Below are 27,438 nucleotides of genomic sequence, written 5' to 3'. Positions count from 1 at the left end.
AGCTTCTGCTGCAGCTCACAACAGTGTGAGCTGCGTTTTACAGGATGTGGATCACGGAACAGTGGTTCTCCCAGGAGATCTCCAGAGAACAGCAGCGTGAGTTCATTATTTCCAGCTGGCACAACACGAGCAGAGTTTATCGTCACCACACTGAGGCCAAAAGTCTAATCTTAATCTGGGCTTGGTTTTCAACACAAGATTATTCAAATGGGCACTTTGCTCAGCGGGACAGACAGGAAATATTTGGCCGAGCTGACGTATCTCAAAGTACCCAGGTGGGCAGGAATAGAGCCCAGGATATTATTAGTGTGTGGTGTGTAGCTCACAGCTCACTGATCCACCAGGAAGCTACAGGCCAGGTGGTTTTGATCAAGTCTCAGGACAAACTCTCTCATGCACCGAGACAGAGAAAAGAAAAAAGCTCAGGAAGACACAAGATCTTTAAACACATTTTATTTTGTTGTTTAATGAAGCAAATAAAATGCCAGGAAGTCACATGTGTCATGGAAATATAAAAAAAAGTGCAAAAACCATACTGTTCCTCCTTATAAAAAAACAGTTTTTAAATAAAGATGAAGAGTATCCCACGGCACATAAGACAAGGTCTGACCCAGCGAGGCTCAAAGACAGTTCTCACACAGCACCGAGCGGAGCTACTGAAGCCAGCTAACATCAAATTAGTACAAAATACAGTACACAATTACACACAAAAAAAAGATGGGTCACTTGGCAAACAGCGCTCATGAACCTTTGGTCAGTAAAGCCTTTTTAAAAGCAGCTCAAGTAAATGAAGAACAAGGAGCCCGTGCCTCACGTTAACACACACTGTGGGCGCTCCAGTCAAACCAAGTCTTACAGTTCTTAACAGTAAATGCAAAAAGCAAAGGGTTTGTTCTTGTTCACATATTCCTGATAACAATATAGCTATGAGTCAAAACATGGTGCAAATAATCTTGGGTAATCATGTAATGACAAAGTTAGGTAAATGTAGATAAGTGCTGCGATGAGACTAAACATGTGAAGCATTCATACATTCATACACATAATAGAAATGGCAGAGTAGCATCTGAATGGTTTTATTCTTCTTGGAACTAAAAGGCAACACTTTGCTTTCTGTTGTTATTTTAAACATCCTGTAATTAACTAAACATTTTTCATTGTCTTCAGCACCTTTCCTCAGAGCAGCAGCTGCTCTTCATACATCACAAGTTTTGGCAACATTAAAAATGCTGAGAAAACTGAACTGCATAGCAACAAGACTCAGCAAAGTTACTGTGAGCAGATGGGTTGGCCGGAGCCCCGATTCCCGCTGCTCTTTACCCAGCAGGCCTAAAAATAGCAGCGAAGGAAAGACGGGGAGCCAGAGACGACGCTGGGATTGGCCAGATTTCATTTTTTTGGACGAGCCCCAGACCAACCCAGCCCCTGTGATATGTCAGAGAGGAGATCTGTGCCACACTGAGGACAGATCACCTTGCTTTAGAAAAGCCTAGAGGGAAATCGTTGGTAGGTCACAACAACAGGCGATGGTTCAGACAGTCTTTCGCGCAACAGTACAATCATATGCCAAAACAACACTAAACAGACACACACACACACACACACACACACACACACACACACACACACACACACACACACACACACACACACACACACACACACACACACACACACACACACACACACACACACACACACACACACAACAACACACACACACAACAACACAAGGTGACACAAAACACTCTGTATTCTACATAGGTTGGTGGAGTACAGGAAGTTAAAGCTGAATAACGTGACCACATTAATGATAAAAGGCACGAACAATACTATCAATACGTCACATTAGAACGTGTACAAGACTGTGGGTCGGTGGGTTTGTATAAAAACAGACACTGATGTCAGGTCAGTGAAACAAACATCTTTACACATTGTCTAATTGGGGTTTGTTGGTATATAAAATGTACATTCTCAATCATGCAGTAGCACCATAGTTTTCTTGAGGTCACACTGGATCTCAAGAGATCCTCTACTTCCTCCTCCCGCAGTATTTGCCCTGGCATCCTGCGACTCCACCTGCAGCGAAGAGCAACACGTTTATGCTTTAGTCTTTCACAGCATAAACTAGTTCCCACCATAGTTTGTTAATAAATATGGACGACATGCCTCCACTGCCTCCCACTATCCAGAAATGAAACCAAAATATCCTGGATACGAACGCTGCCATCTTGTGCAGAAGACATAATTTGGAGCCACAGTCTGTGTAGTAGTAATTGGGGGATGGAGCTGTGGTGTTGAGGTCCCGCCCAAAACACACTTAACCAACAGTAAATCAGTTTCAGCTGTCAATCATGACGTTTCACCTCTTTTTTCAGCATCTAAAAACTACAAACCAAACTTACCTGAAACATGAACATCTGAACATATATCAGTGATAGGAACTATCTAAAATGACAAAAACATCTTTGAGAAAAATTCATTTGACAACGTATACTTTGAGTTATTAATTTGGCCCATGTCCTATTCACTAACATGGAGTAGACAGGGTATATAATGCAGCCAGCCACCAGGAGGCAAACAAGAGAATTTGGCTATATTTTTGGGAGCAGTCATGTCGTCCAACTTTATAGTTGACACTGTGTGTTAGCACTAATCCTGTGGCACTTATAACAACAAATATAAATGTGAAAGCTGTCTCTTACCTCTGTAGACGCCTCCTCCTGCTGCTCCTCCTCCTGCTCCACCAAAGAATCTCTGCAGTGGACCGTACTTTGCTGCTTTGGCTGCAAAGAAACATAATATAAGCTTTTTACTTTAACCAGAAAGGTTTCTTTGGTTTGTAAATGTTTTATGAGTCGTCTCCTGCATGACTGAGTGAAGTTTATGACCAGAGCTCGTGTGGTGTTTGACCACAACTGATTTCCCCGACCACTGACTAAACACAGGTGCTGTGAATTAAATTACAGATGGATCTATTGACGAGGGCAGCGAGTTCAGAACAACTCACACAATGTGAGTGTGTGAGTTAAATTGTATTTTATCCCAAAACATCTTAGCACAGCAAATAATAGTGTTTATCATAAGAATATATGCATCTTGATTCATTATGACATTAAAATAATATCAGATATGCACATTAATGTTAAAAAGACTGGTGAACAAAATACTGCCCTAAATGTGTGTGTGGATGTATCAGAGACATGGAAGAGAACATCCACCTATGATAATATGAATATATATTGTGTTATATTCTGGATATTTGCTTTTGCTTCTAATTCATATTTTCGATTCTGATTTCGATGTGATCAAAAAAACAATTTTCACTCTGTTTGCTTTATCCTTTCAAAATAGAAATCTCATCATTTATGTTAAATAAACTTACCTCAGTATACCTTTTTCTGTGGCTAATTAAAATAGTTTTATGATTTTTACGACAAAAGTCCAATGGATTATTCAATTTAGAAACATTATCTTATCCACATATACTCCCCATTTTTTTAAATGTAAAAAGTTGCATGATGGAGGAAGCTCTGTCTTTTTCTTCATGATTTGTCTCAGGAGTCAGACGTTTTTCTCTCTGATCAACAGTCAAAGGATGAAGATAAGTGAATTTACTTCAGTTCACTTCCTGCGCTCAAGAACAGTCACACATTTTGAAGGACAGTTTGTCATGATGGATAAAACTTGACACAATAAAGCTCATTTGAAAACCAATAAATTCAAGTGGATACAGATTTGAGTGAATGACAAAATAATCGCAGTTGCATAAACACAAGTGGCCTAAATCTGAGAGATTATAAAATGATTAAATTGTCAAGCTTCAAGTTTTCTTAACAGTAACAAACCAGAATATAAATTGTATTGGCTGACTGAACTGTTTTAAGGCTCAGCTCCACCACATTGTACGACAATTTACGCAACAATGACATTCCTCTTTAAACCGAGTCCTGATTTTGTAATATTATATCTTATTTCTTTACATTTACCATCACAATGAGAGTCCATCAGTAACTCAGACACTATAAGAGTAAAAAACAGAGACACGTAGCCCTGAGACACCAGACAAGCTTTCCTTGAAATAATCCCACCAGCCATAATCTCAGATGTTCAGGAAAATGCAGATTATCATTCAGCTTCCTGGTTGTTCTGCACCATCTGCACTGACAAGCACACACCGTACCAACCCACACTCCAGCCTTCGTCCAAATAATCTGACATGTTGCCGTCCTCTGCCAAACAGCAGAATTTATGAGGCAAAGTGAGCTGAGGAGCAGTGAATGTTTTCATTACTGCAGCACTTTATTATCGCTTAAGAACGTGGTGTTTTGTGGGTGTGTGGGGAAATGTGAGGAGGTGGGTGTGAGGTACCTTGTTGAGGAGTCAGTGGGGCTGGTACGTATCCACCTAAATAGCCGGAAAGACAAATGGGAGATGAGTTGGAGTCATTACACCTGAGCTGAGATGAAATCTGTCACAGTGGTTGATGTGTTTCTTTTGGTCATGATGAAGAAAATTAATTCACACCAGCAATAATCTCAAATGTTCAGGAAAATGCAGATTATCACTAATTCAGCTTCCTGGTTGTTCTGCGCCATCTGCACTGACAAGCACACACCGTACCAACCCACACTCCAGCCTTCGTCCAAATAATCGGACATGTTGCCGTCCTCTGCCAAACAGCAGAATTTATGAGGCAAAGTGAGCTGAGGAGCAGTGAATGTTTTCATTACTGTAGCGCTTTATTATCGCTTGAGAACGTGGTGTTTTGTGGGTGTTTGGGGAAATGTGAGGAGGTGGGTGTGAGGTACCTTGTTGAGGAGTCAGTTGGGCTGGTACGTATCCACCTAAATAGCCGTAAAGACAAAGACAAATGAGAGATGAGTTGGAGTCATTACACTAGAGGAGATGAAATCTGTCACAGTGGTTGATGTGTTTCTTTTGGTCATGATGAAGAAAATGTATTCACACCAGGAATAATCTCAAATGTTCAAGAAAATGCAGATTATCATTCAGTTTCCTGGTTGTTCTGCGCCATCAGCACTGACAAGCACACACCGTACCAACCCACACTCCAGCCTTCGTCCAAATAATCTAACATGTTGCCGTCCTCTGCCAAACAGCAGAATTTATGAGGCAAAGTGAGCTGAGGAGCAGTGAATGATGTCATTACTGCAACACTTTATTATTGCTTGAGAACGTGGTGTTTTGTGGGTGTTTGGGAAATGTGAGGAGGTGGGTGTTAGGTACCTTGTTGAGGAGTCAGTTGGGCTGGTACGTATCCACCTAAATAGCCGTAAAGAAAGACAAATGGGAGATGAGTTGGAGTCATTACACCTGAGGAGATGAAATCTGTCACAGTGGTTGATGTGTTTCTTTTGGTCATGATGAAGAAAATGTATTCACACCAGGAATAATCTCAAATGTTCAAGAAAATGCAGATTATCATTCAGCTTCCTGGTTGTTCTGCGCCATCAGCACTGACAAGCACACACCGTACCAACCCACACTCCAGCCTTCGTCCAAATAATCTGACATGTTGCTGTCCTCTGCCAAACAGCAGAATTTATGAGGCAAAGTGAGTTGAGGAGCAGTGAATGATGTCATTACTGCAACACTTTATTATCGCTTGAGAACGTGGTGTTTTGTGGGTGTGTGGGGAAATGTGAGGAGGTGGGTGTTAGGTACCTTGTTGAGGAGTCAGTTGGGCTGGTACGTATCCACCTAAATAGCCGGAAAGACAAATGGGAGATGAGTTGGAGTCATTACACCTGAGCTGAGATGAAATCTGTCACAGTGGTTGATGTGTTTCTTTTGGTCATGATGAAGAAAATGTATTCACACCAGGAATAATCTCAAATGTTCAGGAAAATGCAGATTATCATTCAGCTTCCTGGTTGTTCTGCGCTATCAGCACTGACAAGCACACACCGTACCAACCCACACTCCAGCCTTCGTCCAAATAATCTAACATGTTGCCGTCCTCTGCCAAACAGCAGAATTTATGAGGCAAAGTGAGCTGAGGAGCAGTGAATGTTTTCATTACTGCAACACTTTATTATCGCTTGAGAACGTGGTGTTTTGTGGGTGTGTGGGGAAATGTGAGGAGGTGGGTGAGAGGTACCTTGTTGAGGAGTCAGTTGGGCTGGTACGTATCCACCTAAACAGCCGTAAAGACAAATGGGAGATGAGTTGGTGTCATTACACCTGAGCTGAGATGAAATCTGTCACAGTGGTGGATGTGTTTCTTTTCGTCATGATGAAGAAAATATTTAAGTGTTATCAGGAGATCACATGGAAGGTACTTAGATCTGGTGTCTGATACAGAGGTCTCATTATTTTAACCAAATTTTAGTCATATTTGAATTAATTTGAATAAAGTGACCTCTGACACAAGAACGTACAGCATCATTTTGCCTTTTGAAAATGGTAGAAAAATCGATTTAAACATCAATATCATTTTAGCATCACTGTAATTAGGTGCACAGCGATGAAAAATACAGATGACTGTCATTCAAACACAAATGAATTCCCTCATTTCAAAATAAACCTCCCATGTGTTTAAAAAAGTTGTAAAAATATTTTGAGTTAAAATTGAAAAGCCCCTGATTATCTTTTGCTTAAAGAAATAAGAGCATGAAGCATTGTGCTCAGGATTTTATGTTAATTGGTTTTCAAATGTATTAATATCATCACAAAAATTCAGGACTTTTCAAATTTAACCTGAGATTGAATGTGGTTATAATCTTTCTAGCGTACGTCAACTTCTAAAATTCGAATAAATGCGCAGGAGATTAGAAAAACGACTCTATTCTCTCATCTGTTGGAACCTTTCCACTGATTTATTGCAGAGCTGATGCTCCTTTAAGGTCACTACACAGAATACCGTTTACTACAGGACAAATATACAAAATAAATATATGTGTCTGTCACTAGAAACGTTTACATTGACAACAATATTCTGATACTAACCAGTTTAAGACAATAGTCTGAATAAGACACTTCCATGTAAGCAGCATTTTCTGATTAACCTGAATGTGGTCGGACTCAGAGTGAGCAATAATAGAATTAGGAAATGTGGAGTATTCAGACCTTCATCACATTACGTGGATACATTTATATCCTATTCCTATTGGGAGATTTCAAAGCATTTTGCAGCATCGAAATACAACAATTACCATCGCTTGACATCACATGCCTGAGGTTCAAGTGGGAACAAGTAAAAGGACGTAGTTTTGATGTGAATCATAATCTGACTTTGCTCTGTAACATTTAAATGGGAATAAGAATAGTATATTCTATTAGCAACTCATGTAAAAATCTAAATCAAAATCATGTCTCATTCAGAATAAGGTCAATAGTCAGAATATTTGTTACCATGTAAACATAGTTTATGACTCATCAGCAGAGAAAAGTCGACCAGATTTCTGTTTCTGTCCAAACTGCCATGGTGCTTTAATCTGTAAAATTCATCTATTGCTTTGCCTGAGGCATCTTCCATTTTGTAAAACCTTTTTTCCTCCTCTGGTTCGAGGGTCTACGGACAGAGTGCGTTGTTGGTAGTACAGGTTGTGATATTGGGGCTACAAATAAATCAAATTCACTTGACAAAATTTTCATTAGCATTAATACACATGCAGGGGAGGCATTAGTAGTCGTACCTTGGTAGTACTGCTGTGGGTAACCACCTCCATAACCAGGAGCTAAAAATGAAAAACAGAATAGACTCAGTAAACCCACTAATAATAATTCCAGTTGCCATCAACCTCCTCAGGTCTAATCAAGTCCTGTATCTGCACTGTGAATAAATATCCTGGTGATTTGTTGGGATACATTATCGTAAATACAGAGCCTTTATCACTTTGACCCAATTTTTATCATCACAGTTTCTGATGCAAAAACTGTGAGGGGAAAATGAAAATGATTAAACCATCTGCAGCAGCGTTTCACACAGATGGACGTCTGTGGCCAATGGGAGGAGGATTAGGGCCGTGAGTTTATATGACGAGCTGGTACAGTATCTGTGGGACTGAGACATGTGGCTGCTGCCCTGTGATTACACTCATCCCTCACTGATGCACAGAGGAAGAGGAGGAGCACAGGCAGGCCCAGTAGCAGAAGTGATATGTGTGTTATATTAGCAGAATATTGTTTATTTTTTCTATCAAAAAGAATTAGAAATTTATAACAAGTATGCAGCGGTCCTCACCTGCTGGCTGATATCCAGCACCACCAACTCCAAGATTCCCATAGCCTGTTCAAAAGAAAATACAATAAACCAATAATAAGAATGTGTCTATTCCTGTAGTGTGTAGTAAACTCGACTTATGTTTTTCAAAAAGTGGCATGTAGCTAGAGGCTCAGCTGAAGTCACAGCCTGGCAGAGTTGTGTTATTTCAGTGCAGGACTCTCAGGGGGTTTGTGTTATCTTTACACGGTTACACTTTGATGTTGTACACAAAATCACTAACAGTAATCAGTCTCCACTGGGAAATGTTGTGTTGCTGTTTGCTCCATTTACAAACTCCTGTTGGTGCATTAACACTTCAGAGATCACTGACATTTTACTGGAGCTGGATTTTTTTACATTCTGGCGTCATAACTACTGTGGCAGATTTTATACTGCCTTTGTTAAACTAACTCCCTAATAAAAAACATTTTCCTCGTGAGGAATATTTATATGGTAAACAATCTCACTCAATGAAATAATTAGACTTTCTTCCCTGAATTTATTTTAGTTAATTTAGGATGCTACTATAATCAACACTTTCCACTATGAAGCAATGAGTTACCTCACTACCTTGGCAAACAGCAGTGACAGTGTTGGCTGTAATTGTACAAACAATGATTTAAGAGCATACTGCAAACATTTGATCCAGTGTAAAAACAATCCTACTGTTATGATTAACATCTCCTGATATTAGAATTTTGGTCTATGACAAGCATATAAATACAAATAGTAAAAAATATATATTTATATTAATAATAATAATAATAATAATATATTATTATTATTATTGATAATAACAAAATAATAAAAATGACTTAATACCTTGTTGTACTGTTTAGTGATGAAACATATTGTGCACACTCTGCTTCCATGTGCTCTATAATAGGCCTATTACATTACCTGGTTTGGGTGCTTTAACTCCACCACCAGCACCTCCCAGTCCAACTCCTGAGGGATACGTCAACCCACCTGCTAAAAGAGACACAGCACTGGGTTAGTTGAGGTGATAGAGACCCCCAAACTGTTTAACTACAGTAAGTCTGTACTGTACAGGATTGTAAACCAGTTGATTTCCTGCATCAAAGTCTCAGGCTGGCTTCTCATTCCTGACACTACGCCCCACACAGAAACTTATCAGCACGTCGGACAATTTCCTGCACAGGAAACAGTGCAATGGCATCTCCTGACCAACTGCCACTCTGAGCAACGGGCAGAACGATTTTGTTGTTGTTGGGGGGGCTTCCTCTCCTTTCATACATACCCTGTCCATAACCATGATGATATGGACTGTATCCCCCTGAATCACGGTGGCAGAGGAAAAGTGGCATTATTGTCCGGTACGTTATCTCAGCCACTATAGTTTGTGTTTGGGACGGGTTGATGGAAGAAATGGTAATAATAAAAAAATCTTATTGTTGAGAAAAAGTTGTGTTACATTTTGAAATGGGAATTTTTTTTAATTTGTGCTTTTGATTCTTCATGTTTTCTTGTTTACCGACACCTACAGTATCTCTTGTGTTCTTTAGGTTCATAAAAGCTGTAATTTTACCTATGAAATGAAATGTAGGTGCCGTCTCACCTGGATAAGTTCCTGCTGCCAGTGGGATTCCAACTCCGCCTCCAGCTCCTCCCACAGCTACAAAAAGTTGAACACAACAATGTATGATGTAAAAACAACCCTAAAAACTGTTTGAAATTACGTTCTCGATAAATGTTGGATGGGAGGTTGGTTTTAAAGTAGAAATGTGTCTGCACACACAGACACACACCTGGAGGTTTCAGAGGCTTCACTCCGGACAGTGTTCCGGTTCCAACTCCAGTTCCTGCTCCAGGACCAGGTCCAGTGCCGGTTCCTGCACCATAAGGAACTAAGCACATAAAGGATCATAGCAATACTCACTGGAATGTAATGCATTTATAATGATGTTAAATATAAAAGATGGGGAACTTGCCTCCATATGTTCCACCATAGGGATATCCACCTCCAGCACCTAAGGAGGAGAGTGTTAGAAGACTGAAGGTGTGAATTCAGATTAAATAGAAGATTCATCGTTACAATTCATTTGTTTATGCTGTTTTTATCAAAGGGGTTATTGTTAGAGTAACTTCAGAGACTTCTTTACAAGTTACTGTGTGTGTTATTGATCTCAATTGGGTGACACTATTGATGCTCCTGTGTTCATCAAAACTTTTTCTTTTCAGGATTTATCTTGCTATCTGACAGAATAAATTTGATAAAATTAAATGCAACAAAAACATCTTGGACTTGGTCTCATGTCCATCACAGGTCAAATGTGCAGTGAAGCAGAGATGTCCTAAAACTGTAAACCCACTGATGCACAGAACCGATGACTCTTCAGTCTATTGAAGGGATAATTGGTTAAACAAAGGCCTGATGCAGCTTTTCCTTATTTCTTAACTGCTGCTTTTATTGATTCCAGTCGAGTCATTAACTGTCTAGACAGAATGTGCACAGTAAGATAAATATACAGCCTGAGAGGGATATATGAGACTGAATAGGATCATAAAAAGTCTGCTTCATAAGGATGTTTGGATTCTGAAGTTACAAATTTATAGTAATAGGCACCTATATATACAAATGATTTAATATTGTTTTTGTGGAAATGTGTAACATGTTGTTGTCTTTGAAAGACAGGTATTCGTCATATTCACCTGGAAAAAACGGTTTGGGGGCTTTGACACCAGTGCCAACAGGAAAACCTGAAACAGTCATATTTAGAGTTATCATGGTCAGACTGTAGAAGAGACAGAGTTGTTGTTTTTTTCTTTGCCGCCACCATGTGGCCAAAAGGATAAATCATAAGTGTCAATGACAAAACATAGTCTCAGGGAAAAAACATCACACTTTCAACGTAGAAAGTGAGACTCTTTAAACTGTTGGAAAAAGAGCAGAGCTTGGCAAAAGAAAAAATGTAAGAAAAAAGAAGGTCGAAAGAAAGAAAACACAGCAACAGTATTATTCACAATGAAAGTGTAACCTTACTCCTATGTGTGTTACACATTAGTAAATCTCCTTGTAGGCTTAGTATGTTTTTGTTTATCATCGTCTTATTTCAAATTCCAAGGGCTGTAAATTTCAAGGTCCAGTGTGAAAGATTTAGGTGAAAGGGATCTATTGACAGACATTTTATGTAAAATAATCCTAGTGATGTTTTCACGAGTGTGTTTCATCTAAATTATACAAATTGTTGTTGTATTTACCCTATAATGGGCCCTTTATATTTAAATACTTTATATTTACATCGGGGGTATGAAAACTGAAGGTTACCACAGGTTCTCTTTCATGTTTGGAAGGGGAGGTTGAAGTGAGGGGGATTCAGCTGCAACATGACACTTCACCACTTTATGTCACTCAATTCTACACACTGCAACTTTAAAGGTAAAAAGCTGTAAAGAGCAGTACTGAACAGTTCTGAAAATGACCAAATAAAATGACCACAGATACAAGCAGGAGCTGTTTACACTCACCGGGCTGACCTTGGCCTTGTGTACCACCTGAAAACACAGGCAGATGTTACATCAATTTACATGAAATATAAGTCAATCGCACAATTTGTACACAAAATAAAAAGATCATTGCTCTCACCAGCAGGGGGTGCTCCAACACCTGTTCCACCTGTATAAAAAAAAAATGGCTCTTCAAATTTTGTCACACATCTCATGTTTGAAGAAAAGCTGCACAAATGTAAAGATTGTTGAAGGATCTTTGTTCACATATTTACCAACGCTTGTGCCAGCTGTGAAATAAAAAATTGAAATAAATTCAGCTATCACCTACAGAGAGTATATGAACAGTAATAGTTTAATATCTATGTGCAACTCACCATTAGGCTGAAAAATTCCACCAGAAACTGTAATAAACAAGGAATAAAAGATCATTATAACAGATTGAGACATAAGACAAAATTAAATTAAGTAACTGCAAATACATATAAGTAATATGAACCCACCGCCTGTTTTAAATATTCACATGTCCACCACAAGAGTAGGCAGTGCAAAAAAGAAAAGAAAAAGAAAAACAACATTAGTCAAACTTTGGAATTTAAAGTATTTGTCTGTTTGGTTTGGTAACATCAACATTAATATAAAATACATGTATAATATACTACTATACACTAGCTTTTCCAAACTAAAGTATATACACTACCATTCAAAAGTTTGGGGTCACCCAGACAATTTCGTGTTTTCCATGAAAACTCACACTTTTATTTATCAAATGAGTTGCAAAATGAATAGAAAATATAGTCAAGACATTGACAATGTTAGAAATAATGATTTTTATTTGAAATATTAATTTTGTTCTTCAAACTTTGCTTTCGTCAAAGAATGCTCCATTTGCAGCAATTACAGCATTGCAGACCTTTGGCATTCTAGCTGTTAATTTGTTGAGGTAATCTGTAGAAATTTCCCCCCACGCTTCCTGAAGCACCTCCCACAAGTTGGATTGGCTTGATGGGCACTTCTTGCGTACCATACGGTCAAGCTGCTCCCACAACAGCTCAATGGGGTTGAGATCTGGTGACTGCGCTGGCCACTCCATTACAGCCAGCATACCAGCTGCCTGCTTCTTCCCTAAATAGTTCTTGCATAATTTGGAGGTGTGCTTTGGGTCATTGTCCTGTTGTAGGAGGAAATTGGCTCCAATCAAGCGCTGTCCACAGGGTATGGCATGGCGTTGCAAAATGGAGTGATAGCCTTCCTTATTTAAAATCCCTTTTACCTTGTACAAATCTCCCACTTTACCAGCACCAAAGCAGCCCCAGACCATCACATTACCTCCACCATGCTTGACAGATGGCGTCAGGCACTCTTCCAGCATCTTTTCACCTGTTCTGCGTCTCACAAATGTTCTTCTGTGTGATCCAAACACCTCAAACTTTGATTCGTCTGTCCATAACACTTTTTTCCAATCTTCCTCTGTCCAATGTCTGTGTTCTTTTGCCCATATCAATCTTTTCTTTTTATTGGCCAGTCTCAGATATGGCTTTTTCTTTGCCACTCTGCCTAGAAGGCCAGCATCCCGGAGTCGCCTCTTCACTGTAGACGTTGACACTGGCGTTTTGCGGGTACCATTTAAAGAAGCTGCCAGTTGAGGACCTGTGAGGCGTCTATTTCTCAAACTAGAGACTCTAATATACTTGTCTTCTTGCTGAGTTGTGCACCGGGGCCTCCCACTTCTCTTTCTACTCTGGTTAGAGCCCGTTTGTGCTGTTCTCTGAAGGGAGTAGTACACACCGTTGTAGGACATTTTCAGTTTCTTCGCAATTTCTCGCATGGAATAGCCTTCATTTCTAAGAACAAGAATAGACTGGCGAGTTTCACATGAAAGTTCTCTTTTTCTGGCCATTTTGAGAGTATAATCGAACCCACAAATGTGATGCTCCAGATACTCAACTAGCTCAAAGGAAGGCCAGTTTTATAGCTTCTCTCACCAGCAAAACAGTTTTCAGCTGTGCTAACATAATTGCACAAGGGTTTTCAAGGGTTTTCTAATCATCCATTAGTCTTCTAAGGTGATTAGCAAACACAATGTACCATTAGAACACTGGAGTGATAGTTGCTGGAAATGGGCCTCTATACACCTATGTAGATATTTCATTAAAAACCAGACGTTTCCACCTAGAATAGTCATTTACCACATTAACAATGTATAGAGTGTATTTCTGATTAATTTAATGTTATCTTCATTGACAAAAACAGTGCTTTTCTTTGAAAAATAAGGAAATTTCTAAGTGACCCCAAACTTTTGAACGGTAGTGTATATAGTAGCTACTTGATTCAATACATTTTACATGCTGGAAATGGAAGGTATGGGAATAACAAACAGGGACAGAAGAAAAGTCATATTCATTTCAAAGTAATAGACATATTCCAGTGAAATTAAGATGATGATAGTAATACCGTGTCAAGAAAGCAAAGATAAAAAAAAAAAACTGAGATCACAGTTCATTTACAACATGTAATTATATAAAAGGTAGCTAAAACCTCATTATTATCATATGACTTTCATGTCAGTGGGTTTATGACATTCAAAAATCCCTAACTGTAAAACTTAATTGTTAAAAGAAACATTTAAACAACACTTAAGAGCGTTCAAATGTGGTAAGACTTCTTCTAAAAGTCTCAGTGAAATGGATTTACCAATATCCAAACAATACAGCTATGATGTGATGGGAAGTAAAGAACAGTGAGCTGTTAGTGAAAAGGAAAGAAGTGCACAAGACAAATCCTGCTGAGAGGAAGAGAACCTGTGATCTAATAATGAGGGAGATGCAGAGACCAGACACTAAATCAACTCCTCTTTCAGCACTTTGTGAAGAACTGTTTAAACAACGAGCCTGATGCTCAGCTGTCGTGTGTTAAAATTGTTTTGTCTGGCAAAGAGCAAAAAAAACCACATTCACTTATTAAATCATGTAATGCTGAAAGATGTAGTTGAGTAGTGTCTGTCTTTACAGTGCCAAAGGGAAGCAGGAGAAAAAGGAGTACAATACATGCAAACAGCAAGTCTTACTGGGCTGCTGGACCTCTGGGGCCTTGCCAGTTGCATTAATAGCCGTGAGCTCTGTCAAAAGACAACAGTTCCAGGTTCATTCACTGTATTATAAACAGCGGCAGAGTGAGAGAAACCAGAAGAGGCAGAAGCTGTAGGGTTGACCCTAATACTGCCACAGCTGGGAGGCTGTAAGCTAGAGCTGGTCAATAGCTGGCAGCGCTCGCCATACAATCATGTGAGTTTTGTGGGCAGGAAATGGCAAAAAATAATGTAGAGGGGATAAATGATGCCACAGTACTCCTGCGGTCGCCCCTATGTTGAGTACCATTGCCAAATATAAAAGGAAATGTAGCACTGTGGTGTACTGTAAAGCCTACTATATAACTATTATAAAAACATAATACACACAAACTGTACCTGGTCCAGCAGTTCCACCAGGATATACATCCCTTTCTGCAAAAGCAATGAAAAGATCAGTCACAATACAAAACTCATAAAAAGCTACATCCAAATAATGATCAAATAATGTAAAAATTGGTTTTTTTACCTGGTTTTAGAGGAAAACCCGTCCCACCAGGTGACACAAAAGCAGAACCATCTGGAACACCCCTGACAGCTGTATCTGGAGTAGCTCCTGGCAAAGCGAGTCCTACTCCAGTGATGCCTCCTGAAACAGGCACACATGACGTCAGCCACTGTTGTGCTCTATATTACAATAACAACTTGATTTTGTAAATGTTCGTGTTTAGTAAAATGCTTTGAATAATAGCTCTAATGCATCTGACTGCTCCCTCTTCACAGACTTCTTCAGGCTCAGCACAAAGGCACAACATTTGGCTGCCGTTGTCAGGGCCACACATGGTCTGCTGGATGTAAGGATCAGTTGGGCGGTTTGTGGCCCCAAGATACTGAAGAGCAACTGGCATTAGACATGTGGTACATTACCTCTGTAGTGGGAAAAGTATGTAGTGACGATAACATCTAGATTAACAGCAGCTGGTGCTAGTGATTTGAACACTATACCAGACTGTTGTAGTAAAAACAGAGCCTGACATGAGGGCTAAGCTTTCAATTGACCAAATCTGCATTCTCTCAGCTTTGGTCGGGAGTTTTGGTTAATGACCCAAAGAATGAGATTCCAGATCCAGACTGTTGCAGAATCTGTTTATTCACTAGGAAATGTGTGTGAATGTGTAGCATGCGAGTGTGTTCAATTCACTCACCGTATTTAGCTGCTTTTGCAGCAGCAGAGTATTGGCCACCTGCTCCGGGTATTACTCCTCCTGCTCCTCCTGTCCCAACAAATCCTCCAGCTCCTAACCCTGCTCCTAACCCTGCCCCTGCTCCTCCTGAAACTCCTGTTTAAAAAAGGGAGAGGGGTTACATTAATTATTGAAATGTATGGATCATATCAGAATACATGAGAAAATATCGCTTAAGCATGGATAAGTATTTTTCCGTTTTGTTAGGGTTATTTCTGCTGCCATATTTAGCAGCTTTTGCCCCCCAGTCCTAATCCTGCTCTGAGCTCTTGGCCTATTGAATGAACCTATATTAAATACTACACACACGAAGTCTAGCAAATGCTGTTAAACATTTTCAGATCAATAGGAAGACAGATTCAGATGATTGTTCAAATTTGTCAAAAAACAATGATATCAAAAATAATCTCAAAAGCTACTTAAAGAAAACTTCTTACCGTACTTCGGGGGTTTGACTCCAGCACCAGCACCATAACCTTTGAGGAAACAGCATTATTTATTAGATCATACTAACTAATCACAAAGGAAACAGCAGATATACATGCAGTGAACAAAACCTTCTCATCTGCACTGATACATCAATTCAACCGCTCACCACCGTAACCGCCAAAACCAGGTAGTATCTGTCCTGCTCCTCCTGGAAGTCTACCTCCTGCTTGTCCTCCTCCTGCCACTCCTGTTGAATAAAGATCGAACTTAAACCATTAAAAATGAAAGATTACAAATTACATTACATGTGAATATAACATACATTTTATATTATTCTAAATTGTGTCCTGTAGATGAAAAATACTGTAAAGCTGGTTATATTTTATCTAATGTTAATCAAGATACTATGTGAAATTATAAATCAGTCTCACCATATTTTGGAGGTTTGGCACCAGCTGCTAAAGCTGCAGCACAACATGGTAAAAAGGGGTGAGATTAAAAAGTTATCTTAAAAGTAATAAAACATTGTTTTCATTATTCATGTAAATGATTACATCTGTGGGATATGCTTACATCCATATCCTGGTAAAAGTGGGAACCCAGGAACTCCTCCTGCACCTCCAGCAACACCACTACCTACACCTTTCATGTAAAAATGAGTAAAAAGTATTTTTTTTGTGCAATTTCTAATTCAGTTGTCTTTTCCAGAGTTTGAATTGTTGTTACCATATTTAGCAGCTTTAGCAGCAGCAGCTGCAGCAGCAGGGTATCCTCCACCTCCCAGTCCTCCTGCTCCTAGTCCTGTTCCTCCCAGTCCTCCTGCTCCTCCCAGTGCTCCTTGTAATGCGGAGACAAATGTACTCTTTTGTAAAGCTGGTGGTATGGTGTAATACAGTTATTTGTACGACATACATTTGATCATAGCTAAAATGCCCCAAATGTGGTAATTTTTGTGTATTACCATATTTAGCAGCTTTGGCAGCGGCAGAGTATCCTCCTGCACCTCCAAGTCCTGCTCCTCCAAGTCCTCCCGGGCCTCCTTGTCCTGTTCCACCCAGTCCACCTGCGCCTCCCAGTGCCCCTTGAAATATGAAAACAAATTTATTCTAATCTAAAGCTGGTGTAGAATGGTATAATCATAGGGGTAATACAGTCATTTTGTCACGATGATAACTTCAAATTCAAGATCATTTGACTCGGGCAAAAAAAGGTAATTGTCATGTATTATTACCATATTTAGCAGCTTTAGCAGCAGCAGCTGCTGCAGCAGGGTATCCTCCACCTCCCAGTCCTCCTGCGCCTCCCAGTCCTCCTGCTCCTCCCAGTCCTCCTGCGCCTCCCAGTGCCCCTTGTAATGTGGAGACACATTTATTCTTATCTAAAGCTGGTGATAGTATGGTATAATACAGTCATTTTGTCACTATGATAACATAATTTCAGGTTGCTACAACGTACATTTGAGTTGGGCAAAAAAAGGTAATTGTCATGTATTATTACCATATTTAGCAGCTTTAGCAGCAGCAGCTGCTGCAGCAGGGTATCCTCCACCTCCCAGTCCTCCTGCTCCTCCCAGTCCTCCTGCTCCTCCTAGTCCTCCTGCGCCTCCCAGTCCTCCTGCGCCTCCCAGTGCCCCTTGTAATGTGGAGACACATTTATTCTTATCTAAAGCTGGTGGTAGTATGGTATAATACAGCCATTTCGTCTTTTAATATTAAGTTGCTACAATGTACATTTGAGTTGGGCAAAATAGCTTATTGTCATGTATTCTTACCATATTTAGCAGCTTTAGCAGCAGCAGCTGCTGCAGCAGGGTATCCTCCACCTCCCAGTCCTCCTGCTCCACCCAGTCCTCCTCCACCTCCCAGTCGTCCGGCTCCTCCCAGTGCTCCTGCTCATGTTGAAAACAAGATCAATCTAATTTGGTAAAAAGAAAAGTGATCTGGTCTAACTTTCCCCATAAATAAAGACTGAGAAAATGTTATTCCCACAGATTAATAATTGAAGAAAATCTGAACTAAAAAAAAGATAAAATCAAAGTTTATCTCTTTTGATTTAGCAGATATGCATGGTGTAGCAAATGCATTAAAATATTTTATTGTCCAGAACAAACAATTGCATTATTTATAATTAAAAAGGTCAGTGAGATCAGGATCTCAAGAGCCACCTAAGTAAAGATTTCAGATTTTACCCATACCATATTTAGCAGCTTTGGCAGCAGAAGAGTATCCCCCTGTTCCTAATTGTCCTCCAGTTCCGAGTTGTCCTCCCGTTCCGAATTGTCCTCCCGTTCCGAATTGTCCTCCCGTTCTGAATTGTCCTCCAGTTCCAAATTGTTCTCCAGTTCCAAATTGTCCTCCCGTTCCTAATTGTCCTCCTGTTCCTAATTGTCCTCCTGTTCCTAATTGTCCTATCCCTGGAAAGGAGAGACAAAACATAATTATAGCTAATACTTACAATGCACTGAGTATGAATTTCGTACTTAAGAAGATGTCCAGGTACTGCCCCTGGTACCACTCCTGTCCAGGGAACACCAGTAGAAGAAACAGGTCAAGTGTATTAGTATGAATAGATAGATTGTAAAAAACATAAGGTATGTATATATAAAATTCCATCATATGCAAAACATGAAAGTTCTCACCATATTTAGCAGCCTTGGCCGCAGCCCCATATCCTGCTGTAAAACATTAAAAGAAAAAGAATCATATGATCACATTTTTACAAGTAAAATACATTGAAAAACCACAGACAATAGCTATTAAAAGGACATTTGACTCAATGTAAGTGTGACTTTACAAATAATGTCTTTGATTCAGAGGGACATATTTCGATGACAGGCACTAACAAGCAAATCTGCCAAACATATGTATAGTTTTTTTCATTTTTGAAAGTTATTATACCTCCTGGCACCAGCCCTGGATAGAGTCCACCAGTACCGCCAACACCACCAACCCCAACTCCTCCAGTGCCAACACCTCCAGTGCCAACACCTCCTACACCACCACCCAAACCTAAAACAGAGAGCACAGATGTCGGTCAGATCGATTCAGCACTGGTGTTACACAACCTGCACCATGTTAATAGGAAAATAAAAACAATGGGAAATCAGTGTCCTGGTGATGAATGTGATAATTTACCATATTTGGCAGCTTTGGCCTGAGCAGGTGAGATGCCCCATGGTCCCACTCCTGCAGAATATAAAAAAATGCATGTTTAGTCTTTTCTACCTCTCTACTTAGTCCCAGACAATGTATGTCTGAGACTAACAAGCAAATCTGCCTCTTTATTTCCCACAAAAGTAATTACATACCAGTTTTCTGGTATGTGACGAAATTTTTAAATTGCCCTAGATGTTTTTACTTTTCATTTTTGCAAGTTATTATACCTCCTGGCACCAGCCCTGGATAGAGTCCACCAGTACCGCCAACACCACCAACTCCAACTCCTCCAGTGCCAACACCTCCATTGCCAACACCTCCTACACCACCACCCAAACCTGAAGCAGAGAGCACAGATGTTGGTCAGATCGATTCAGCACTGGTGTTACACAACCTGCACCATGTTAATAGGAAAAAAAAAACAATGGGAAATCCGTGTCTTGGTGATTAATGTGATCATTTACCATATTTGGCAGCTTTGGCCTGAGCAGGTGAGATGCCCCATGGTCCCACTCCTGCAGAATATAAAAAAATGCATGTTTAGTCTTTTCTACCTCTCTACTTAGTCCCAGACAATGTATGTCTGAGACTAACAGGCAAATCTGCCTCTTTATTTTCCACAAAAGTACTTAATACCAGTTTCTGGTATGTGACGACATTTTAGAATTGCTAGATGTTTTTATTCTGCATTTTTGCAAGTTATTATACCTCCTGGCACCAGCCCTGGATAGAGTCCACCAGTACCGCCAACACCACCAACCCCAACACCTCCATTGCCAACACCTCCTACACCACCACCCAAACCTGAAGCAGAGAGCACAGATGTTGGTCAGATCGATTCAGCACTGGTGTTACACAACCTGTACCAAAAATAATAGGAAATCAGTGTCTTTTTGATGAATGTGATAATATACCATATTTGGCAGCTTTGGCCTGAGCAAGTGAGATGCCCCCTGGTCCCACTCCTGCAGAATGTTAAAAAAAAATGTTTAGTCTTTTCTACCTCTCTACTTCATATCAGTTAATTTGTACAAACACGCACCAGTTCCAACCGGATATCCAGGATTGGAACCAGCTGTTCCTCCTGGCAGTCCAGCTCCACCGTTACCGAAGCCTCCATAACCTGAAACATGGTAATAGAGACAATTTAGTATCCTCTGGATTTTAACCTCATGCCACAGTTGTAACAAATCTTTGTCAAGATTTATACAAGAATTTGTACCAAAGGGAAATTGTCCTCCTCCAGGTTTTGCTCCATGGCCACCTGAGGAGAAAAAATGAAGCAACGGTATTTACTAACATGACTAACATTAATTATCTGCAACATGGTACGATAACTTGACTAGACCGTATTGCTATGAAATGTATGAAAATGTTTCACAACGACATTTAACCATTTAAGACAGTAGTAAATCCCAGTAAAAGTTAAGATTAAAGCAAGTAGTTCATTTGGGCAGCAGCCTTATGCTTTTCAGTGTGTTTGTAAACATGAAAGACTGCATGAATTCTTTGGTCCATAAAATCTCATGTATTCATCATGTTACAGATCAAGTCATCCACTTTGCACACAGCAAAGTCTATTAATGGCCTTGGCTTGAGTATTACTGGAGCCTTATCATCATTACCTCTAAATAAATGTCACATCTGGGTTAAAGATTCTAGAGAAAAATATCTGTTAGAAATTAATTTTAGGTGGAATCATCATTTCAATGATCATATAACCGTAGGGCGGTGCCAATTGGTTATCAGGCCATAGGGTGAGTAAGCCTGTCTGTGAGCTGAAGAGGAAAAAAACTGCTAAATCAAATTTCAAATAGTGTGGACATATCATCCCATAGGAACACAAGGACGTAATGTCCGAGTAACAGTTACTGTCTAGATTCAGTTCGTACCTTGCACTTTGGGTGACTTGAGCGGGTATCCGTGAAACACCCCTGGTTGCATCTGTCCACCATACCCACGGCTTCCTGTGTCAGGACATTTAAATCTTGATCAGCTGATACCAGTTATACAGACAAAAAAACAAATAGTAATCATGAATAACAATACCTGGTCCTTGAGCTCCTCCCTGTCCTCCACCTGCAACTGCACAAGAAAATGTTTGGAAGAGGAGGGTGAATCGAGGGGGTATTCAGCTGCAATATGCAAAACTTGTATGTGTACATCTGGAAAAAACTACATATTACTTGATTTTTGATTCAGGTCAGTTCCCATTGGCACACCAGGAAGAACTCCACGTCCACCAAACCCTAAAGGAGACCAGGAAACAGCCACATTAAATCTCTGTACAGCACTAATGTGTAAAAGTAATGACCATTCACACAGTGAAACACTTGCCAAATGCTGCCTGAGGTTAATCAATAAAAGAGACAAACCTTTTCCTGGCACCAGTCCACCTTGGTAATGTCCAGGCACACCCACACCTGTCACAGCCAATGAGAGAAGACAGTTTCTGCATCTACATTCAAATACATGAGAAGGATCTGGCATGCACGATCGGTTTGTTTGAGGCGATTATGACACCAACAATGAGGAAATTATACACCTATGAATCATAATCACAAAACACCACTTCCACATAGTTAAGCCAGACAGGAAGCAGCAAAGCCAGACAGTTGCTGCAGGCATCCGTATAACATGGCTACTAGCTGACGTTTTCATTGTGTGTGATCTTTCTTCGTTGATTCAACTATTTATGGCCCCTGCTGAGGTGGTGCTGTGCTTGGCTTCACCTCTACAAATAAAAAGAGTTATTTATTGGTGCTTATATTGCATCCAGTTTTAGTTCTGCTGGAAAAATGGCAGTAGTTACATTTAAATGTAATGGGCTTATTTCTAATGATATACACACATTTACATTTTTTATTTGTTCATCTTGTTCTACTTCTCCTTGCTCTGTAAAGTATGATGGATTAAGTCTGAAATATTGAAATTGCAGTAAAGTTTATTTTAGCTGCAATATGTGTGTTTGAATATTAAGGTATAATAATATAGACGAAGCCAATTTAAACAAAAGGCTAAAAGTCTCATACCAAAAGGGAAAACATCCAAAAATGAAGAAAGAGATTTTGTAAAACATAAAATTGTATTCAATTTGATTCTGATTTGTATAGAGTTAATCCACATTAACAGATTCTGTATGATCTGTAAAGATTTTGAGACCAGAGGCCTCTTGGTTTCTGTTTATAGTTTCTGTAAGGAGATCAAAAAAGGTGGAATATATCAACTGAAATACATTAGCCATCAGTTTATAAATGTATCTGTATTCAGATGCAAATAGCTGTTAATAGAGACAAGCCAAAATGTTGTCTGGACCTAAAACGCCTACAACTAGTCAGACTTCAAAAAGTGTCTTGGCCTGGATATCGACCGTCTACACAGGAAGCCACAGAATATTGGCTGTTGCTTCCAGTGGCCAATTCGTCATCAGATGATAGCCAATGGGCTCCGAGATTGGAATAGCTCTGAATCACAACACATTATCTCAAGGCACTTTACTGAGTAAGGTTTAGATAAAACATCGTTATTTTGCAAATAAATATCGTTTCATTTTTTCTAGTTCCCCTGAACACCTTCCACATTCAACAGAAAATGAATTGGATGAGGCTCCGCTTCCCTGTGAATCAAATCCTGTCTGCCTCCAGTTTTATGTGTTTATTGTTGAGTCTACAAAACCTGGCACTTTGGAAGCTTTCTTTCCTGCCGCACCACCGGCTCCCCCTCCTGGAAGGCCTGTCTGAGGAATAACAGGTACTGGAAGAAAAAACAAATGAAATAAAAAGTTAGTTGGCTCATTGAGGGAGTTTGACAAATATACAATGTTAAAAATACACACACATCTTTCTTCTCCAGGTGCTGAGTCCAAACAACTGTAACTGTGATTTCTGCCTCCTTAGGCCACTGGTGACAGCTCTCTTTAAAATTGCTACTTTATTATATTAGGTAAAGAACTGGCTCTGGTAAGAGAAATTAATTCCACGGTACCTGAGGAGCCAATTTAGGCTTGAAATGTTGAACTTAGGAAGCACAAATCACAGTTTGAACGTAAACACAAGCTGTAGCTAACGCGTTTAACTTGTCATTATGAACAAACAGTACAAATTAAAATTTAAATAAGCAGCATGATGTGTGTGTGCTACTTGCCTCCAGCGGGCAACGCAGCTCCAGTTCCTGTGCTTATAGGAACTCTTCCTGCCCCGAGCACTGTTCCTCCTGTCCCTGTTTAAACACAAAGTGTATAGACATGAAGATAAAACAAAAATATACAATTTCACATTTTATCTTAGACTCATTTTTATAATGATTCAAGATGAGAGATGTCACATTGTTCATATAATAAGTCAAAGCTCTACTCTAACCCTAATAAATAAAGAAGGAAGAAATATAGACAGACAACAGTAATAATAAGATAAATACAGTAATAATAAATAACAATAAATAATATACTATACTAGAACAAGAATAAGTCAAGAATGCTTGTCAGGTGGTATGAATCCGAGGGTAATGCATCTCCTACCAGAGGTCAGGAGGGAAATCAGTGTGTTGTGTGAGTCACGTCTTTATGATCCTCTGGAACTCTGAGGCACCGCTCCATGTACAGCTCTATAAACCTGCACGAGTAGTCTCTAGTAGTACATCCCACGACCATGAGAGGGCCCTGTGATACTAAAAAGCAGTAATGAGCAGGTGTGCTGCTTGTAACAGACTTCACCTCCTCAGCAAGGAGCCACATCCTCAGACTGACCATTGGTATTGAAAGCAGCTAATCTGGCCCCACTAGTCTGTCATCACGGCGTGATCAAACAGAACATGGCTGATGTATAATCAAATCAGGAGAGGCGGCCAGCAAGCATGGCATTTGCCTTGCCTCATCAAATGCCTCATTTCTTTGGCTATCCCCTCGTGGAGGAAATGAGCCGTCAGCCTTACTTGTAAGAGAGTTTGGCAGCAGAATAAAACATCCATTTATTTGTTTAAAGTTTTTTTTATTTCATTTTTTAATCTTAGATTCCCCATAGTTTGCCGGACAGACATTGCGCACTGCCTTTAAGTATGTGACCTGGGAGATTTGGTGAGGAAAAGTTTGGCAAGAGAATGGTTTGTTTTATCTGTGCTCTTTCTGTGAAACAGCTTGGTTCTTTTTTTTTGAGTGTCATGAAAATACAGACTGATTCTAGGGACTGAGGTTTTGTCATTGCCAACCAATACTTAAGAGTAGGCTCTTTGCCATAGAGCAGTCCCAGCCATGATTGGACCCTCCTGAGTTCATGCTTAATCAGCCTAAATTAGAGCAAATCATGAGCGAGCACACACGCGCACACACGCGCGCACACACGCACACACACACACAGCACTGGCCTTCATGTCATGAGGTTTGCAGGTACACGATAAAAAATGTACATGTGTTTGCCAAAACTCTGTTTTTCATGCATGCAGGTCTGTTAAAGTGCTGAAAAGATTTGAGTCAGTATTCAGAACAATTCAAGTCTGTGGGCCAAGAATCAGCTTACCTCCCTGTGGTAGCAGATGGCCCCCTGCACCTGTGGTTGCAACAACAAGACCTTATACAGCGGTATTCATAAATATAAGAGATTCAGGGAATAAACATCAAGGACCATTAGCAGAAAGGTTGTATTTCTTACCTCCCCCTTGCAAGGAGGTTATGTTTTCACCCCTCTCTGTTCGTTTGATGGTTGGTTTAGTCATTTTAAACCCAGAAAATATCAGCCATCAAAACAACTCATAATAAGCAAGTGGAACATAATCAGTTTCCTGTGCCAACAATCAATTTTCCATCATCATGTCTGATGACCCCCAGTTTCCATCACAGTCTGAGCCTTCAGCACTGCACTTTGTTTAGAAATCAAGATTAAAGTGGTCTCTGTCCAATAGAAGCATCAATAAACAAATGATGATTCAAACCTACAGTCAAATAATAGACAAAACTACATCAAATGATTTCTGTAGTGTTCTAGTGTAATTTAAATATTCATGATACTCATATTACTGGACATTATACAATTGGCAAGATCAGAGAAGGTGACATATTTCTGGTAAATATGAGTAAATATGCTCAAAGCTGCAAAGTCTCACCAGAGGTTCAAGTAACCAGGAGACTGCCATACAGTGCTTGATACAGTACCTCCTCTTAAAAGTTATTACAAATATGTGGTTGTAACCTCATTCTCCTTCATACGTTCAGATCAAAAGTGTGAGAACTGTGGGAGATGGAGCAAATGCATTCATGCTCCAAAAGACAACATTTTGAAAAAGAGGTAAAGCACTGTAAATGTCTAAATTAGAGCAATAAGGCTATTTATTATATCTGATAACCTTTCAAAATATTCATATTTTATCTGTTCATATTCATTTATTTATTATCTGTAGTGTAGTTAAGTTTCTCTACTCCTGAATTTGGTTCCTTTGTTTTGAATTAAATATTTAATGTACTGTACCTAGATCGTGACAGACAGGGTAGATGGAATCAGAATAAAGAAAAACTGAAAATGCATTGAATTGAACGGTACTCTTTGAGAATATGAGAAAATTAAAAACAAAACAAAACAGAAGCTGTACCTCTTTTAGCAGCTTTCTGTCCAGCTCCTGGAAAAAAGCCCCCAGTGCCTCCTCCGTATCCACCATAACCACCTAAAGAAAACAGAGTCAAATGCCAGTGAAACATTTTGTGGGGTGTAAACTTTTAAAAGACAGTTTGACCCCTATATAAAAGGTATATTATTATCATACTGAGAGTATAATGCTCGAACATACTGTCGAACTAATGTTACAAATCTCAGTTTCAGTACTAACCTGCTCCATGGCCACCACCTCCAAAACCACCTCCTCCTAAATGTCCATAACCTGGATGAGAAAGAAATTATAGATGGGCATTCAAGTGGAGTGAAAGAAATCAAGAAATAAAGCACAGATGGGGCAACAAGTGTCAAAGAAAAGATGCACAACTTTCTTCACTGTGAAGAAAAAAATACTCTGTTGTACTGACCCTTCAATAAAAACAACCCATCACTCAGGCTTTCATCACAACATTTTCCAGGACCTGCAAGTACTTAACTGTAGATAAAAAAAAAAAAAGGAAAAACAAGAAATATGACCCAATCAACGTGTGCTTAATCAAATGTGATTTAAAACACTCACATTTATGTTTCTAGAGCCAAGGACTGCATGTTGGGAGCAGTGGAAAGTGCTGACCCCCGCTGAGTAAGAAACATGATAGACATAACATGGCTGTGTTCTGTATTCCAAACAGTGGAGGTAGCAGTCTGTTCTTTGCGAGACAAGAAAGCCCCAAACTAATCCATGGGCGGCAAAGATTTTTGGCTTGACTTGACAGATAAATAAAATCTATCCCAGCTTGTGTCTCTGTTTGCCGATACCAAAAAAATGAAAGAAAAAGATAGAGAAATGTAAAAAGAGTAAGCATGTAATACAATGCTCACCAACTGCATGTGGATTAAGAAAAAATGGAAGACCCTTAAAATTAGGAGCCTAACATGGGAAAATGGGGCCCAGTGTACAGCCAATATTCAGTCATAAACATCAATGTACTAATTCCAGAAATCTGTTAGTCTGTAGTGTGGAGTGAGAACTGTTCCTCTTATCGGCTTTAAACTTGGCGTGTGTATTGTTAAGGGCCCAAGGAAGTACTGTGTCAAATTTCGTGTGATTTGGACACGCGATAGGTTCAATATTAATCAACTTTAATAAACAGCAGTGGCTGGGACTCAACGTAAGTGACGTTGTTATCACAACAACTGGCCCGTTCACATGGTGACAACTGATTCTCCATGGTTTTGCATACTGAGTCGAGCTTCACGGGTCTTTGAA

At 39.7% G+C, this 27,438-nt stretch overlaps 1 protein-coding gene across 18 annotated transcripts in view; it reads right to left on the bottom strand.

The window, feature by feature from the left end:
- Positions 1-437: 437 nt before the first annotated feature.
- elna (elastin a) overlaps positions 438-27,438 on the bottom strand; it is a 50,829-nt gene continuing 23,828 nt past the window's right edge. For 2 of the 18 annotated variants that reach the window (XM_047339483.1, XM_047339484.1), the window contains exons 5-53: positions 26,404-26,454; positions 26,170-26,241; positions 25,104-25,133; positions 23,737-23,811; positions 23,269-23,346; positions 21,969-22,016; positions 21,780-21,842; positions 21,643-21,678; positions 21,486-21,560; positions 20,816-20,857; positions 20,636-20,716; positions 20,508-20,558; positions 20,302-20,397; positions 20,058-20,108; positions 19,821-19,931; positions 19,573-19,623; positions 19,336-19,446; positions 19,077-19,112; positions 18,633-18,851; positions 17,400-17,519; positions 17,165-17,275; positions 17,012-17,080; positions 16,870-16,902; positions 16,605-16,685; positions 16,447-16,485; positions 15,971-16,105; positions 15,295-15,414; positions 15,165-15,200; positions 14,766-14,816; positions 12,202-12,204; positions 12,076-12,102; positions 11,974-11,988; positions 11,838-11,867; positions 11,720-11,746; positions 10,904-10,951; positions 10,183-10,221; positions 10,000-10,098; positions 9,810-9,866; positions 9,492-9,527; positions 9,131-9,202; positions 8,210-8,254; positions 7,662-7,703; positions 6,125-6,160; positions 5,689-5,724; positions 5,251-5,286; positions 4,812-4,847; positions 4,372-4,407; positions 2,706-2,786; positions 438-2,079 (exon numbers count right to left, since the gene is read on the bottom strand). In XM_047339483.1, coding sequence (XP_047195439.1) covers positions 2,033-2,079; positions 2,706-2,786; positions 4,372-4,407; positions 4,812-4,847; positions 5,251-5,286; positions 5,689-5,724; positions 6,125-6,160; positions 7,662-7,703; positions 8,210-8,254; positions 9,131-9,202; positions 9,492-9,527; positions 9,810-9,866; positions 10,000-10,098; positions 10,183-10,221; positions 10,904-10,951; positions 11,720-11,746; positions 11,838-11,867; positions 11,974-11,988; positions 12,076-12,102; positions 12,202-12,204; positions 14,766-14,816; positions 15,165-15,200; positions 15,295-15,414; positions 15,971-16,105; positions 16,447-16,485; positions 16,605-16,685; positions 16,870-16,902; positions 17,012-17,080; positions 17,165-17,275; positions 17,400-17,519; positions 18,633-18,851; positions 19,077-19,112; positions 19,336-19,446; positions 19,573-19,623; positions 19,821-19,931; positions 20,058-20,108; positions 20,302-20,397; positions 20,508-20,558; positions 20,636-20,716; positions 20,816-20,857; positions 21,486-21,560; positions 21,643-21,678; positions 21,780-21,842; positions 21,969-22,016; positions 23,269-23,346; positions 23,737-23,811; positions 25,104-25,133; positions 26,170-26,241; positions 26,404-26,454 — 3,020 coding nt within the window. In that variant the 3' untranslated portion in view covers positions 438-2,032. The remainder of the gene's footprint in view (positions 2,080-2,705; positions 2,787-4,371; positions 4,408-4,811; positions 4,848-5,250; positions 5,287-5,688; positions 5,725-6,124; positions 6,161-7,661; positions 7,704-8,209; positions 8,255-9,130; positions 9,203-9,491; positions 9,528-9,809; positions 9,867-9,999; positions 10,099-10,182; positions 10,222-10,903; positions 10,952-11,719; positions 11,747-11,837; positions 11,868-11,973; positions 11,989-12,075; positions 12,103-12,201; positions 12,205-14,765; positions 14,817-15,164; positions 15,201-15,294; positions 15,415-15,970; positions 16,106-16,446; positions 16,486-16,604; positions 16,686-16,869; positions 16,903-17,011; positions 17,081-17,164; positions 17,276-17,399; positions 17,520-18,632; positions 18,852-19,076; positions 19,113-19,335; positions 19,447-19,572; positions 19,624-19,820; positions 19,932-20,057; positions 20,109-20,301; positions 20,398-20,507; positions 20,559-20,635; positions 20,717-20,815; positions 20,858-21,485; positions 21,561-21,642; positions 21,679-21,779; positions 21,843-21,968; positions 22,017-23,268; positions 23,347-23,736; positions 23,812-25,103; positions 25,134-26,169; positions 26,242-26,403; positions 26,455-27,438) is intronic. The other 16 variants (XM_047339485.1, XM_047339486.1, XM_047339490.1 and 13 more) reach the window with 16 other exon arrangements.

The sequence above is a fragment of the Hippoglossus stenolepis genome, chromosome 4 (genome assembly GCF_022539355.2).
Source record: "Hippoglossus stenolepis isolate QCI-W04-F060 chromosome 4, HSTE1.2, whole genome shotgun sequence".
Taxonomy (NCBI): domain Eukaryota; kingdom Metazoa; phylum Chordata; class Actinopteri; order Pleuronectiformes; family Pleuronectidae; genus Hippoglossus; species Hippoglossus stenolepis.
This window is presented reverse-complemented; position numbering and strand designations above follow the sequence as displayed.